The sequence below is a fragment of the Acartia tonsa genome, chromosome 15 (genome assembly GCF_053477335.1).
Source record: "Acartia tonsa isolate MP-2025a chromosome 15, ASM5347733v1, whole genome shotgun sequence".
Taxonomy (NCBI): domain Eukaryota; kingdom Metazoa; phylum Arthropoda; class Copepoda; order Calanoida; family Acartiidae; genus Acartia; species Acartia tonsa.
The window spans coordinates 10,257,757-10,275,823 of NC_137274.1; the positions used below are offsets into that span (position 1 = coordinate 10,257,757).

Genomic DNA, 18,067 nt, shown 5'->3' on the forward strand with positions numbered 1-18,067 from the left:
AGCTTTAGTATCCTTTAAACCTTCAATAAAGTGACAACTGAAATAGATGTTGATTATTATCTAGTGAATGCTAGAGAAGCGTAGCTTCTCTATAGTAAGGTGTCCACGTCTGTCACACTGCCGTAATCTAATTGAACTCCGGTGTCTGCCATTTATCCTCGGCGGATACCACATATACACAAAAATTTCAATTCGTAAAAATTAGACCTAGGTTGTTCGCATACACAAAAATTAAAATTAAAAAAAAATATTTTGATTTTTTTTTTTGGGGGGGGGTATTCATGGGGGCTTCGCCCCATGTTGCAGTGGGGTTCCCCCACCCCAATTACTGGTTTTTGTTTTAAAAAAATTTTAAAAAAAAATTTTGGAAGTGGAGAATTTTTTTATTTTTGGGGGGGTTGGGGTGTCCCACCCCCCAAGAAAATAGCTTAAAACCACCAGAGGACCAGTAGGTATATTCCTAGAAGGGTAGAGCCCAATTTGATCAGCAGTTACTGAGATTTTACAAAAAATGTAAAAAAAAAATTTTTTGGGGGTTGGATTTTTTTTTTTTTTTTGGGGGGGGGGGGGGTTGGGGGTGTCCCACCCCCCTTAAAATAGCCTAAAACCACCACAGGACCAGTAGGTATATTCCCTGAAGAGAAGAATCCGATCGGTTCAGTGGTTACCGAGATCTTAAGGGACAGACAGACAGACGGACAGACATCAAGCTACTTTGTATTATAGATAGATGTATTTTTGTCAATATGTAGGTGAATAATTGACAGCAAAACTGTGAATATGACAGTGCAATAACTGTATTTTTGTCATACTCACTAAAAGTGCGGGTGTGAATTTGACAGTAAAACTGTGTTTCTGACAGCAAATCACTGTGTTTATGACAGTACTATCACTGTATTTTTGCTAGTGTTAAATGTGCCATGTACCCTTTCAGATCTTGATAGCTACTGTTTAAGTAAATATCTAAAATGTTAAGTTGGTTTAGGGCTATTTCATGTTATTTTTTAGGACTTTGGACGTTTTTGATAATTTTTCAGCCTCCTACCCTCCATTCTTTAAAAACAATCCCTGTAGATGAAAGGGGCTGCTCCTAACTGAAGATTAGATAAAAAATCATTCATTTTATAGGGTAAAACTAATATAATTTTTCAGGAGCTAAGAAAGGAAGTTGGATTAGTGATTAATTTCAAGGTAAAACACATAATTAATCCAGTGTGAAAAGTTTAAAATTTGAAGTTTGCTATGTACATTTATACATAATATATTTGTATTAGCATGATAAATGTTATTCTAGAAGAAATAATTTTGTTTATTTGTCTAAATATTTTTTTAAAATTATAAAAAATCATCTATCTATATAAATAAAAGGATTTTACTTAGTCAATTTTAAAAAAACTTTAGCTCAAAAAATCTCTGTTGTTAATGTAAGTAAATTTTGAATTTTTATTTATTCTTATGTGGAAATATATAAAACAAGGACATATACTACTTTAGGTGTATACCATAGTATATTTATAATATTTTGTACTACTGTTACACTTTAATTAATTGTTTTTATTTATTCTAAAATCTGTGACCTAGGTCCTGAGTATGATGAGTATGATTGGTATTCTATTTATGATTGGTGAGTACAAATTTTCTTTTATTATATTTAAAATTTATAATCTACTCTCATGTATCCCATTGAAACCGATTAATATCTTGTGGATTCGAAAAATTATGTCTAGCATCATAATATATCCAGTTTTCTACAATCATAAGATTAAAAACCAGTTTTTTTTAGCTATGCCTTCAGTATTTCAGGGCGAAAAATAATTTTATAATTGTATACTTTATATCTGCAGAAAGTTGTCTATGATACAATGCAAGAAATAATAAGGTGCACTAACCTAGCATGAAGCTGAAGGATATCTTAACCCTTTATTAAAATATATAATCTATCCTACAATATTGATTTAAAATAATCAATAAAATACTTTTTGTTATTTTGTATTTTTTGCAATAAACATAAACATATTTATTTGGGCATAAAAATTAAACATAGTCATAAAATCAAAAAAAAATATAAAACACAATTCAAATTACTAAAACAATAAACAACCTAAATCCTTATCAGTTCTGCCCGGGTAACCATGAATAGATCACTAAGGATCTGTCTACTTTGCCCAAAATATATTAAACAAAGGTATCCTGGATCCCTTTAAACTTATAAAACCTAGGTAGTATCGCCAAAATAAAAATAACATAAAAAATTTACAAAATTTACAGAGCTGGAGCTTTAGATTATTAGATAAAAATAGCTATTGCAAGGCATTAATTAGTTTAGACTTGGTAGATTTAGCAAAAAGGTTTCTATCTTCAATAGATTTAAGCTCATCACTTAGATTATTCCAAAGGATGCCAAAGTTGAAAATTGGATGTTTTTTAAGATATTCATATCTATGAGGCCTTATATGAATATCATTACCATTTCTAAGATTGTAGTTACCATTTAGGTGATTATTTCTAATACAGGTGGGATAAAAAGAAGGAGAAAGAGTTTCATTTAAATAGTCATGCATAGTCATAAGATATGAATATTCTATTTGTTGCATTGTTGGAAGGATATTATGTTCCTTAAATAGAGGTGTAGTGCTTTCATTATATTTTACTTTTGAGACTAATCTTATAGCTTTCTTCAGCATTTTAATATTAGGATCAAGTGTAGTTTTAGTACACATAGACAGAATATTTGAACAATATTTGATATGAGATTGGAAATTAGCATTATATACCAGTTTTAATATTGGTGTAGGAAATAGATTATCATAGAAATACAAATCTTTAAATCTCAGATACATATATTTTCATAGGCTACTTATTTTATTCAAACTACTTAAACTTCCCTTAAAATTCCCTGAAAACCCTGACAAAACTTTTTGGATCTACTGCAGTTCACGGTAAAATATTGCTGGTAACGAATATTGCCAAAAATCTATGAATTTTAAAGGCTGCTAGCGGCCAAACGGCTGAACATACAGATCATGCCCGCACATTGTTTTAAGCGGTATATGAGGCCTACAAATAATCTGGAATAGCTGACGTATAGTAATAGCAAGAACAAACAGCTAAATATTCTTATAAAGTGTATTAATTCAATACAAGGTTAACATACAATAATAACATTAATATTAAGACAACTGTTCACTTTATGTTCGTATCCTGTTGCAGAGCAATGACTTGCTCCGAAACCGTGGATACCAGAACTAAAAGCTAAACTATAAAATACATGTATTGCTCTTAAACTCAGGAAGAAAGGGACTATACATCACATTTCTCCCTGGCTTAAACATGAACCTCGGGTTCAAACTGTAATATTTCAGATTAAATATAACAATAGATTTTTACATGTTAATTATCATAGATATTATAAGTAGCGTTGAACGCTTATAAAATAGATAATAGTGGATCTGGTATGACACCTGTCATATTTTTTTTATATATTTTTTTTATTTTTAGTCCAGATCTTTAAACACTTTTTTTTTCATTTATTTTGGTTCCTTAGAACTCTTTTGTGTTTTTTTATATTTTCCTTTTTTCTTTATGTGTTTTTTTTCTTTTTTTAATATTTTTTTTAAGAAAAAACATTGATTAACATATAATCATTTAAGAATGCATTGATTTACACCTAATGCATTAATTACATAGTTATCATAAATACATGATATAAAAATAACATTGGTTAACATATAACCATCAGATTTAAGCATGGTATTATAGAGCATTAATATGAAACATGAATTTTAAACTTTTGAGACTACTACTGCCTCAACAAATATTAAAAACATAAAATAAAATAAAATATGAATTAATACACATAACTATAATTATTACTTTCTTTTCCCAGATGTTCTCTTCTTGCCAGGTTCTTCAATATCCATGGGCATAATAGCTTCCTCATCATTCACTCCAAGTTTTGCGGTCTCATCACACAAGCCGTCTTGAGACATCCTTGCCTCAGTATCACCAAGCATATGAAGACATCTTTCAAATCCGCTATTAACCGCAACCGAAATCGAGGTTGCAACGTTATCAACCTCCTCCTGATTATCCAAAATCTTTTGATGCTTACGACTAACCTCTTCTCCAAATTTATCAAGCATCATCAATATTCCAGGCGTGTGTTCCAACCTCATTTCCTCCCTCACTTGTTCATCAACACGCCATTGCTGATTTGACAATTCAAGGTCCAGACAAACAGGAATGTTCGGATTTAAGGGCTGATCCATCTGAACACAAACAGGATCCCCAAACCGAGTAACCAATTTGAAATCACCCTCGAACCACTCATTTACTTTGTGTTCAGGATTAAACTTCCACTCAATATTGGTTGTCAGCAAACTTGTATAAACGTTTCCATCCAACTCCACTTTGATTTCCTTCACTACATTCTCCAAAGTGGTATTTGGATCACATAACAATATCTGCTTGGCTAGAGTCGGACGAAGACGCTTGCAGCGCATCTGCATTTGCCAGGTCAAAATTCTTGCGTCTACTTTCTCATTCATCAGACTACCTGCATATGTGGCACTCACCAGGTTATCAATTATGTCTCTTTGACCATCCAATCTAACATAACGTATCTCAGCAGGCATCTCTCCACTGGTGATTAGACTCACCGAATTCACGTTTATAATACGTGGAATGTAGACTGATAAGTTCATGTATTCATTCACCTGAATGGAGTCAATAAACACTTTAGCACTCAAATCCTGTTCAGACTTTCCATCAAGCCAATCTTTCTGTAACTCTAACAGAGATGTGGATGGCATTTGCTTCAGAATAAAGCTTACTTTATTCACGACATCTTTCCAATGTGCCAGGAGCCGGACAGCTGACACAACCTGCGTCTTCAACCTCGGATCAACGCTATTACCCACCACCGTCCTCAACACCGTCTGAAGGCTCATTTTACCATCTGCAGGTATGACGTCAATTTTTGAAAGTTGAAGCCAATCCTCAAGTTCCCCCATATGTTTGATTATGGGTAACAATTCGCCCAACGTTTGACAGCTTTTTCTCTCATCTCCATCCAGGTATTCAATCTTAGCAAGCAATACCAAACTTGGTAAATTTTCGCAAACAAGCTTAGAGAGAAATATGGTCGCACTCAACTTATTCAAACTAGTTGTCTCGTTCCATGCCAACTTTTTATTTATAGCTTTAGAATGCTCACCAGCCGCCATCAGGTTGAGGTATCTCGAATTCTGGCTGGTAAAGACAGGAATCCTGTCCACAGGCCAGTCTATGGAGTGGATGCATCTTCCCATCTCCAACTGCACTGATAACATGTTTATCAAATTCAACTTAAACCTTGGTTCATTATCAATAAGACGAGCTAAATCTGCCAGTGGCATGTCCTCACTGCTCAAAAATATGTTCCTTGTCGCCCTGCCCACACTCAACGTGGGCAGCTCAACGCGCGACATTACCAACACCAGCCGGGATGCAGAATTGCTGATCAATGCAGATACTGGTAGACCAGGTTTGACTTGATTTCCTTCATTGGCAGATTGTTTGTGGCGACCATCTTCTTCATTGCTCAATAACTTTTGATTCATTGTTGCCGCCGTAACCAAACTGCAAAAATACAATATAATTAGATTTCAGCATAAAAAAATTTAAGATCTAGCATTAAATTCTTCCTCAGTAAATCTTTTTTTATGACACCATGAACAACAACAATACAACAATACCAACATAGGAATTATACCTAACAACAACATTAACACAATCAAAACAAACTTGGCAAACAATGGTAATATATCTTTGAACAAATGTTCTAGACCAAACCAAGGACCTGTAACCTGTTCGAAAAATGACAACTTATGATCAACAAAATCCAATTTAGAAGCTTGTCCATTAAAATCCTCAAAATCCTCTAATCCCTGATATTTAATAGTCTTATTAAAATCAGCAATAAACACCTTTTCATCGTTCAGAAAAATCTTTTGTCCCACGTGTTCTGATTTTTCATTGGCAATATGCAGAAGTTCGAGTCCCTGCCCCTGATTCCCAAGGAACAAATTAGCTGTCAACTTCAAAAATACCGGACTTTGCGAACAATTTAACAATTTTATATCCTCTACTGCTACAATCATTCTACTATATTCTTGTATTCCAACTGTTTCACCTTTATAATCTACCATTAAGTGTCCTACTGCACATCCATAATCCACACCTAACTTTACTGGAATTTCAACCGCTGTACACTTTTCATACTTAGCAATTTCTCCCAGGTATATAATTCTGAACCCATGATGCATCTGTACATTTGACCTAACTTCTGTTTGAGCACATCTAGAAATACTAAAAAGTTCCATCATCCTCTCGTTTCTTTCTCTACTAGCCAAAAACATAGCATTCAAATCAAATCTAGCCTCCTGTTTTAACAAATCCCCAAAATAACTTCTAACAGCCGCCTTCGGTTCCTCTAAAAACTTGATACCCTCTAATTCTGTCACAAAAATGTTGAAATCCAGATGTTGCAAAGTAAGTTTCTCTGTTCCCATAATTTTAACCAAAATATTCCTTTCCAAGTTAGAAACAAAAAGTTGTTCATTCCAAGTAGTTAAATTGAATGTGTCTTGAAAAACTACCTTAAAATTACTGGCCGGTTTTCGTACTACATACGGAAAATATGGAGAAGTTGATGTTGCCCACAAATGATTATCTTCAAAATTCGCCACAATCGTCTTTTTATCATAATCCATAACAACATTTCCCTTGATCAAAACGGGTGTATTTTTTACTAAAATATGCAAAGTCCCAACAGCAAAACCTAAATTGAACCACATATTGTGCGCGTATATTCCCAGTGTCTTGCATTGAATATTTTCACCACCAACATCCCAGAAAGGTGACAATGTTCCATTAACTGTGAAACTGTGAACAGTTGGCAAATCTATATTTACTTTAAAACTAATTCCATCATGCTGATACTTGCCAGAATGAAAAACCCTTCTACATTCGTCCATACTCAACTCTACCTGTTTTTCATGTGGCACGTCTAGTACGTGCACATGACTCGCGGTACCGCAAAACCAGCGCTCCAATTTTAGTCTAACCTCACAACTAATGGCTTCTGACAATATAAAATCGGTTTCTGCTAACCCCAACAATTCCACAGATCTGACCGGTTCCATCCTATCATGCAAACAGGCAGCTGATCTAAGTTCAACATTACTTATTTGAGAACAATCATAAGCTGCTAACCGTGGATCCTGTGACGTATACATACCACCAACAACAATCAAACAATAAACCTGCATCACAACAACAAATATCAAAATATCCAAGTACCTGACTCCTCTTTCATCCTTGGATTTCTTCACAGGTACTGGTCCAACACGTCCACTCTTTGAACTACAAGCGTCCGGTGACCTCTTGCGCATACCACGATCTCCACGATCTCCACGATCTCCACGATCTCCACGATCTCCACGATGTCTATCACCACCGCCGCTTCCTCTCTTGTCATCACGCTCTCTACGGTTCTCGTGGTAATCTCTTCTCCTGCAAATATTATACAAATTATTACAAATATTATTTTTTAATCAATTTTGCTAGGTTCCTAGTTACTACATCAGCTACTGAATAACGTTCTAATCTGTCCTTTTCTCTGTTTTGTCTATCCTCTTCTAATTTTTGTAATTGCATTTCATTTGTAGAACCTTTAGGACGACCCTTAACAGGAATAGTCTCAGACATTTTTTGCAATTTTGCATTATCTAACGATCTATCTAATTCATCCTCCTCAACATCTCTACCTCGTTTAACACTTCCCCTTCGTTGTTCCAAGTTTACAATTTTACTTTGCAATTTTGGGAAAGTGTCCTCTAAAATACTCATCCGAGACTCTAACTCTCTAGCAGATTCCATGTTAACATCCTCTACACCCAAACTGTTATCTACTAAGCTATTATCAGAGGCATAATCCCCATGAAAAACACTATCCTTGCTAATAGTAGAATATGTAGAGTCTAACTTAGTTTTGTCAGTCATATCATTTGAATCTACACTATCAGAAATATGAGTACTTTCCAAAGTATCACTAAGATCCTCAACTAAATCATCTAAATTTTCATTATTCTGAGATACATTCTGAGATACATTTGACCTTTGCTGTGACAACCCAACACCCAAAAAAGATTTCTCCAAAAATTCTGGTGTTACCTGTCCATCCTTCCGCCTTCCAACCACCTCTGGACTAGCGCCACAACTATTCTCCTCTTCAGAAACGCCTGAACAAGTTAAATTTCTCAAAGTATTGGGAAAGTCATAGTTTACTTTCAAGGTATTATCCACAGAGAAACATTCATCTGTAATCACTAAGTCAATCCTTTCATCTGGAGTCAAGTCTAAAGTACTCTCAATAACATATATTTTATCTCTTGGCACAATTCTCACCCCTTTATCTTTCAATCTACACTTTTCAAGGGGCTGAACCTCGAATAAACTATCAGAAATTGCCTTTGTCACTAAACACGGACCCACCCATAACGAGCAGAGTTTACGAGCTACACCAATCGTTGTGACGTCATAAAAAATGTAACAATAGGAATTTATAGCTACCGGCCTACCTATCCTTTCTGTATTTTCTACCTGCAAATACTTCTCAGTTCTTTCTTGTCCAGTCCTCCAATTCTTGTCAAGGCACTCCAATAACTCTGAAAAATTCATATGTTTAATTTTCGAGCGTGTTAACGGGTCAAATGAATCAAGTGGAAGCTTAGGGTTTCTTAGGAACATCTTAAAATATGGGGAACATCCTAACCTCCGATTGAAAGAAGTGTTCATACAAAATTGTGTAGCTTTAAGTTTATAAGCCCAATCTCCATCTTGAAAACGTAAATCAGTCTTAAGAAACGAATACACCGATTGGTTGTATCTTTCACTGTAATTCGAATTTGCTGATCTTGGAGGGATAAAAATTTGTTCAATTCCCAACCTTAAACAAACTTCCTTAAAAACTTTTGATTTGAAGCTTTGTGCATTGTCAGTCCTAATTCGCTCGCAGAGTCCCCAAACAGAAAATAAATTAAATTTCAAACATTCAATAATTGTTTCAGCTTTAACATCCTCAATAGCAAACAACCACACATATCTAGTACAACTGTCAACTACTATTAAAATGTGCTTACAAATGACTCCATTATATTCACACTCATTCAAAGGACCTAAAGCATCTATGGCCAACTCTGCCATAGCTTCCCCAGCCAAAGGAGAAAATTCTATATTATGATTATGTTTAGGTTTTTTACGTCTATTCAAACAAATGACACAATTTGCAACTGCCGCCGCTACATATTTAGATACATAGGGAAAAATGAAGTGACGATTAATCCTGCTCAAAGTTTCCAAATAACCCCTATGCCCCGCTGTAACATCTGCATGAGCTAACAAAAAAACTTTATTGTACATTCCAATAGGTACCACTACCCGTTCAATAAATTGAAATTCTTTCTGAAGCCGCATAGGTGAAGTCAGGATAATTAAACCATCCTTATAACTCAGATGTTCAAAAAATCTTAATATTTGTTTACCACGATAAGGCATTTGAGACAATTCTCTGGACGTAGGTTTGACATTATTTACAATAAATTTCCTCACCTCAACTAAAACAGGATCCTTCTCCAGGCTACGACTAAATTCTCTCGCCTTCAATCTGGATGATATTTGACTGGCCGTCTCTGCTCCAATTCCTGCAATAAGACATAATTTAGGATCTTCCAATTGATATACAGTATCCAATATTAACTCTCCTTGTTCGTCTGTCGATAATTTAGATATCCTATCTTTACTATCCTTTAATGCAGTACGTGACAATATATCAACATTAGTATGCATCTTGCCCTGCCTATGTACAACCTCATAACTGAAGGTGGATAAAAAATTTATCCACCTTATGGTGAGACCAACAAAATATCCGTTCTGCCTCCAAGTAGATAGATGTTTCAGTGCAGCTGAATCAGTTCTCACGATAAACTTCTTGTGTCTCAAATAACATTCAAATCTTTCAACAGCATTTACTAATGCACATAATTCTCCTTTATGTGCTGCATAATTGGCTTCATGAGTTGAACAAACACGTGACCAACACGATATCATCTTTTCTTGTCCATTTTGTTTTTGACTTAACACCGCTGACATAGCTGTAGATGACCAATCTGTATCCAACACAAATGGTTCAGCCTCCATTCTCCAATCCGGAAACGATTTACTTATTTCTTCACAGAACAATTCTCTAGTCTTTGTAAAAGCTTCCATACTTTTTTCATCCCATTCTATTTTACTACTGTTTCTAAATTTGTTCAATGGTGCTGTAATATCAGAAAAATTCTTGAAATATGAACCATAATAATTTATGAAACCAGTAAATCTTTGAATATCTTTACCTGTTTCAGGTACTGGCCAATTCTTAATCTTTTCAATATATGCTTGGTCCATAAATATACCTTCTTTATTTATAATATGACCCAGAAATTTCACTTCCTCTGCAAACAATGTACATTTTCCAAGATTAATCTTGAGGCCTGCTTCACAGAATGTTCGTAGTAGAATATTCAAATGTTCCAGATGTTCCTCCTCAGTCATACTATATACAAGAACATCGTCCAGGTAAACTAGGCAAAATGCCCTCAATTCGGGACTCAAATCCATTACTCTATCCATCAACTTACAAATGCACTTGGAGCATTGGTCAATCCAAACGGAAGCCTCTTGAAGCAATATTGCCGTCCATTAGAACAAAATGCTGTATATTTCCTGACAGATTCCTTCAAATGCATTGAATTATATGCTGAAGTTAGGTCAATAGACGTAAAAATCTTCTTTCCTCCAAGTTTGTCAAACAGCTCACCAATGTTAGGCAAAGGGTAACAGATCTTCTCAGTTATCTCATTTAATGAGCGGTAGTCCAGGACAAAACGGACTTTCACCTCGTTAGTATTTCCAACTTTCTTCTTAACAGCAAAAATTCCAGAATTAAATGGTGAATTACATTCTTCTATCACATCTGTTTCTAACCATAAATCAATCTGTTCTTTTAGTTTTTCTGCATGATGAGGATTGAGTCTAATCATCCTATTCTTGAAAGGTTGAGCTCCAGGAATCAACTGAATATCATACTCCTCCAAAGTACAAGATCCAATATCTGTAGGATCAATCGATAATGCCTTGAAATTCTTTAAAAACAACCCAACTATCCTTCCTTTCAAAGAAACATTATCCTTTAAAAACGGAACTTTATCCAACTTCAATTTATCTTTAATAAAACGAATCTTCTTTAATGTTGTTGACACATCTTCTTTAACCCTGTTCTCTTGCAGCATCGCTATCTTCTCCGCCACAAACAAATTTCCAACCAAAGTACCAGCAGGAACAGATTTCTTAACAGCTTCAAAATTCGTGATTTTAGTCATAATTTTACCGTTCTTTCCCACCTCAGTAATTCCTTCGTTTATCAACAAGTTATTTCGGCTACAGTAACCTTGTCTTGGAGCTATATAACATAACTGTCCTTCAGGCATATTTCCTTTAGTTGAAACTTCTACCACCACTGTACTCAATGCAGGAATTTCTATTCGATTTTTCAATGAACAAATCCATTTTTGGTCTTGTAACTCAGCTACATTAATCTCAGGTTTCGTAGTTCTTGCTTTCTCCATTTTCTCCAAAATTGTATGAACCAAATTCTTCACTACAATTTTCCGTTTAGCTACTAACTTCACACTGATTCCATGCATCTCAATCCTGTTGCCGTCTTTGGCAAATATCGTCTTCACGTTATTTTTATTCAACCAATAACTGCCTAGGTTCATAGGTACAGTCATGCCAGAGATAACAAAACAATCTTCTTGAAAACTGTGACCTCCAATCTGAAATTCAACATTCCGAACAACACCATCAATCTTGATGTTGGAACCCTGCACGCCTGTGGCCTTCGAATCCGTTTCTTCAATCACACAATCAAGCTTTCTAGCCAACACTTGAGATATCAGGCAACCTCTTGCATTGCCGCTATCAATTAACGTCAGGATTTCCATGCCACCGATCTTTGTTGGAACATAGACTTCAGCCGCTCCAGCCGCCATCTCAGAATCTTCATGAAACTTAGAAAACAGCTATCTAACTCACACCAACAGTTATGAGGTTGTAACTATCCAAAGGTCTATCAAATAACTATCTATCTGTCTACAACAAATAACAAAAAAACTGAATAAAACAATTCACTCACCTACAATATTTCATTCACCCACAGAAATGTCCAAAAATATCTCCTAATCCACAATCAACAACATAAATTCTCCGGCCAACAGAAACTCAACAAACTGTTAATCCACAATCAGTAAACTTCTCTCCGACCAATCTAAAATATTACAAAATTTTAGATGCCAATTGATGAAAAATCACTGTACATAAGAATTAATATTGATCGACTAATCTAAAATATTACAAAATTTTAGATGCCAATTGATGAAAAATCACTGTACATAAGAATTAATATCGATATTAATATATATAACAAATTTACAAGACTGTTTTTCGAACAGCAATATATATAATGGTAATCAAATGGTAACAACATGAAATCATAACAACTCACCATCAAATAATAATGATGTCAGTATCTCCCAACCACCAAAAAACACTCTTCTCAGCCAATCTAAAATAAATACAATAATTTTAGATTCCATAAATAAATGTTTCACTGAACCAATAACTTGTAACACAATAAAAGAAGTTGTATTAAGAAATATGACATAATCAAACATTATCAATTACCAAGCAGATTAATCTTTCCAAATACCATAAGTTCAATCTTTTTTTAAATTCAATAAAATATTACCTAACAAAACTATTATTGTCAGATTAAACTGAGATGTATAAAAGGTTTAAAAGTCGAAATTCAACTAACTATATATCTCAATACCTGAGAGCACTTTCTTGCGCAGCTTTGCTTCTCTGCGCAGCCCAACTTTTTGCGCATGGCGCGCTCCACGCCCGATAATCATTTCAGCTACCTCTATACACCGCCCCATATTGCGCATACCAGCTCTGAGAGACAGTGCAAATTTCCTTGCAAATATGGTCACTCCCCCTCTCTCCCAAACAAAAGAGACAGCTCCCCCATATCTGCGCATACCAACTCTGAGAGGTAGTGCAATATTCGTTGCAAATATGTTCACTCCCCCTTTCTCTCCCAACAAAAGAGACAGCTCCACCATATTTGTGCATACAGCTCCGAGAGACAGCCCCTCCCTTCCTTCATAGAAAGAGACTTCTCCACGATTATATCTAATGCATTATAACAATTTTGCTTCATGAAATTCTAAACTTCATTAAAAATTTTGCTGAATCAACATCACTAAATCGCAATATAATTGTTTTAAAATCGAATACTTTAAATCACAATAACTGACTCATCTTTAAAAACAATTTTCCACATTTCATCAAAATTTAATACTTTTCAAATATCTAATTTCATATTTTTATCAAATTTAATTCAATTTAAAATTCAATTTAATATTTTTCAATAGCCATTTTACAAAATTGTATTCCTAATTCGTTTTTCATTTTCACTTTTTTATTATTCTTATCTCTGTTAGACTTCACAACAGTCTGAAACAAAAATGAATTTTCTTAATTTCAACAAAACATAATCAAAACTAAATTAATTATTTCGATTTCCATTATAACATAATCTCATAATTTCATATAGGCTTATAAACAATATGTTATTTTTTCATAATTCAAAATAAACCATCAAAATAAATTATCACAAAATTAGAGTTGCGTCGTTCACTCTTTATCATTAATTTTGTTTTGTTGTTGTTTATTTACAATGCGCATAAATCAAAACAATGCCGCGTAACAATTAGAAAATGGAATAAGGTTTTATGATTATAATACATTCAAAACATTAAAACCATAAAATGTCATCTATAATAGCATTATTCCATGCCTCGACTTCCGCTACAAGATCGTCTTCATAATCGCTTGCCCCTAAACCATCGACATGTGCCACTTCCTTCGTGTCTTCCCCTTCTTTCACCTCTCCTTCAATTTCACCAACCAATTTCTTTTTATCCATACTATTTTCATTCTTTTTAAAACTCTTTTGCCCCGTCTTATAAGGAACAAAAGGCTTGTTTCCCCACCGCAAAAAGTATTTTCCTTTAGGATTAGGCAACTTTTTATCTCTAATATCAAAACAATCCCTCATCATGTGACCCTTTTTGTTGCAATAATAACAAATAAATCCACCTTGAATTGCGCCAATTAAAGGAATAAGTTCAGCTGGTCCACCAAATTCATCGGCTAAATCAATTTCACATTGATTTATTTCAAATGACAAATTATCTTCATCACTAACCTGATCAATAGTTACAGGATTTGACTTGGAACCAACGCCACCAACCATCGTCTTAGCCAAAGCCATCTGGTTTGTTGTACATCCTCTAGCCATTGACCCTGAAATTTGATTAAATTGTAGCCCTTTAACAATCAATTGTGCTTTAACTATTAACTCTGTCCGAAACTTCGTTATCATTCGCACTTGTCCGTCACGTTCCAAATCCAATGCAAATTGACGCATCTGATTAGCCAAAAGTGGAGATAAAACCACATTACACACTTGAGAATAGAAATCCATAAACATATCATCTGTTGGTTTTGGATACGCACGTTTCCAGAAGGATAGTATCTTATCAAAAAATGCATCAATCTTATCATTCTCATGTTGCTTAACACTCAAATACGCATCTTTACACACATTTTTCATGTCGGGTGGTAAAAATGTCTCCCGCATCTTACACAAATACCCCTTTAATGTTAATTGTCTATTCTCCATATCAGCAGGTTTTAGTGTATAACCACAAGCGGTTCTTACACCCACACATTTATCAAACAAAATTTCCTTACACACTTGATGATTAGTCATATGATAACGTCTAGTAGTCATCCAAAATCTCTCCAAATAATCATCAAAGAAAATCACATCATCGTCAACTGCAAATTCAGGCGCATTTTTTCTGAACTGATCATCAAGTTTAGCACACGTTTCATTGTACCTATGCACATTCTCCTCCCCCTGCGAAACATACAGAGATCTATCTGGTACATAAACAAGAGATTTACACCAACTAACCTGCGAATCACTCAGTCCGGCTTCAAAAAAATTGAGCGTATTAAAATCCTCCGCATCAACCTCAGAAAGGGCTGGCCACCACATGAGAACTCCATTATAGATATTATCCACAGCATCAACTCTAGACAATTCCCAAAGTTTTATGATCTTATCTTCATTTCCCTGCATACCACCAAAAATAGGCCGAGAACCACCAGCAAACAACTTAGGCTTCTCTTCTGATCCTCCAAATCCTCCAGATCCACCAGCCGTCCTCTGCCACGGCATAGAGTTATTTAAACCATTCTGCTGGTTATTCGACCCATTCTGCTGGGTATACTGCTGATTATTCGACCCAATCTGCTGGGTATTCGAACCATTCTGCTGGTCATTCAAACTATTCTGCTGGGCAATCTTTTCAAGAATACGCTGCTGACCAGTCATAAACTCATTCACAACGGTCACATTCTCAGTCTTGATATCATTATCAACACTAGGCTCCACCACCTTATTAAGACGATCTTCCAAATCGTCCATCCGAGTAGCCAGTCCAGTAACCGCAGCAACATTAGTATCAACATTATCCGTCAACTCTTGAATTTTCGTCTCTAGCGGCGCTATACGCCCACCTAGCTCCGCTGCCACATTATCAATACGTCCACCCAGCTCTGTCGTCACATTATCAATTCTAGTCCCAAGAGCATGGATCTCATTAATCAAATGCAAATCCTTCTCATCCTGAGACAACTTCCTCCACTCTTCAATGGTCAATCCCATCGTTCCAACACAAAAAATACCTGAACAAACTAAAAAGAAAAGAAATAATACAATTAAAAGAAAATCTGAGCTATAGATTCGTACTACACTACTGCGCCAAAATGACGTATAGTAATAGCAAGAACAAACAGCTAAATATTCTTATAAAGTGTATTAATTCAATACAAGGTTAACATACAATAATAACATTAATATTAAGACAACTGTTCACTTTATGTTCGTATCCTGTTGCAGAGCAATGACTTGCTCCGAAACCGTGGATACCAGAACTAAAAGCTAAACTATAAAATACATGTATTGCTCTTAAACTCAGGAAGAAAGGGACTATACATCACATAGCCAAGATCCAATGATGCACAGGGAAAGCTTCACTGCAGAAAAAACGCATAAAATAGGCCTTTTTTGCGCATTTCTCTGCACTGCGAGATAATTATGCATTGTTGCATTGTTAATTTATGGCTATTCCAGATTATTTGTAGGCCTTTTTATGCCGCTTAAAACAATGTGCGGGCATGATCTGTACGTTCAGCCGTTTGGCAGCTAGCAGCCTTTAAAATTCATAGATTTTTGGCAATATTTGTTACCAGCAATATTTTACCGTGAACTGCAGTAGATCCAACTTTTTATATCAATATTTCATAAGTTTATGTAGACTAAATGGCTTACATTTTAAAATTGACTTAATAATGACATTTTGGCTTTCACCAATTATCAGTCTATTTCTTCTCTTTTATTGATCTTTAATCTTTGACAATAATTATAACATCTATCTGTTAATATATATCTTATATATATTACCTAATATGAATTCTAATATTATTTTGGTTATAACCATTATTTTCAGACTAGAACGGCTTTGGTGAACAGATCAGAGTGATTACCCACAATGCTTTATTATTATACTTTGTTTTATCGTAAAAACTGATTAATATGTAAATCATGATTTTTAAAATAAGAATATTTAGATTTTAAATTTTGTTTACTTCGTATCATCTTATTTGTTTTCCAGCTACTTTTAATTTAATTTGTCTGTGACATGTATGGAATGGTTATTGTATTTGCCTTTTAAGTTATGAAACAAAGCTAAAATATTTTTAAAAGCGAAGCTTTTCTATAATTAGGGTCGGTCCGTACAAAACTGATAGTCTTTTTTGTTAATTTAGGCATGTTACACTTGTCCTATCAATTTCAAACTTCGCATGATGATTCCTGTAGTAGTTAAGTACGATTCAGAAAGCATAGTATCTATATAATCGTTACCAGAATGTCTGTATTTTTAACTTTTTTAACAGCAATTTTTTATATGATAATCATCTGATATTTGGAGAACTGATTCAAAAAGATGTCAGTATGTCCTTAAACAGAATTCTGCATATAAGAAGTTTTGCAACAAATTTACGTATAATTTTGTCAAAACTTATATATTTATATTTTGTATATTCAGTTCTGACACTATAAGAGTTAATGTTCGTCTGTCCTACCGTTTCAGAGCTTCGCGTTTATGGATGTTGTCATCCTTGTTATACCAATCAATTACCTCACACAGACAAGACTGCTGTCCATAACACTTAATAACGTAAGGTCCAACAACCCAGGATAACTACAAGAAAACCAAATACACAACAGACAACCAACCCTTTGATTGCACGGCCTTTGTCTGGAAGTCCTAACTGTGCATGGTAATGAGTTGCGCCTTTTTTGTGCTAAGGCATCCTCCCCCACTCTAACTATTATTTCTCGCAACTGACATAACAGCAGTAGAAACCATTTCTTAAGTCTTAAGTTATGACGCGGTGTTAAGTCTACCACCTCCCCGACGACGAGCGGATGTGCTACGCTGTTGAGCCATGATTAATTGTTCTGATATGAAAAGTAGTAAAGTTTTACTTTTTTACTGAAGCTTAATTGATTTCAATGGGGGGGGGGGGGGTTAATGCCACCATCTCGTAATAAATGCGCAAATAGCACTTAGAATCCGAATTTCGTTATGAAACTTGGCATGAGTAATCCTTGGTAGGTATATTTTTCCAAAATCTAACGAAAAGATGGAAAAGTAAGTGTTAATTACGTAGGGATTAACTTTTTGAAACATATTTTTCTTTAACTCATGTGAAATGATAC

At 34.7% G+C, this 18,067-nt stretch overlaps 2 protein-coding genes across 2 annotated transcripts; both read right to left on the reverse strand.

Moving 5' to 3' along the window:
* Positions 1-3,112: 3,112 nt before the first annotated feature.
* On the reverse strand, positions 3,113-8,701 carry LOC145306801 (uncharacterized). The gene is made up of 3 exons (XM_080149097.1): positions 8,644-8,701; positions 8,215-8,282; positions 3,113-7,554 (listed from the first exon to the last, which is right to left on the reverse strand). The coding sequence occupies exons 2-3, from the start codon at positions 8,220-8,222 to the stop codon at positions 5,661-5,663; spliced, it is 1,902 nt and encodes a 633-aa protein (XP_080005223.1). The 5' UTR covers positions 8,223-8,282; positions 8,644-8,701; the 3' UTR covers positions 3,113-5,660.
* Positions 8,702-14,290: 5,589 nt separating this feature from the next.
* LOC145307245 (uncharacterized) lies at positions 14,291-16,278 on the reverse strand. Its single transcript, XM_080149618.1, has 2 exons — positions 15,191-16,278; positions 14,291-14,514 (listed from the first exon to the last, which is right to left on the reverse strand). The coding sequence occupies exons 1-2, from the start codon at positions 15,944-15,946 to the stop codon at positions 14,428-14,430; spliced, it is 843 nt and encodes a 280-aa protein (XP_080005744.1). The 5' UTR covers positions 15,947-16,278; the 3' UTR covers positions 14,291-14,427.
* Between the last annotated feature and the right edge of the window lie 1,789 nt (positions 16,279-18,067).

Bases quoted from the DNA above. Each gene is read 5' to 3' on its own strand.
- LOC145307245 (XM_080149618.1), bottom strand. From the start codon at position 15,946: ATGGGATTGACCATTGAAGAGTGGAGGAAGTTGTCTCAGGATGAGAAG. The intron at 14,515-15,190 runs GTTAGTTGGTGT...ATCAAATTTCAG, and splicing joins CCGGACTGAGTGATTCGCAG to GGTCAATGGCTAGAGGATGT.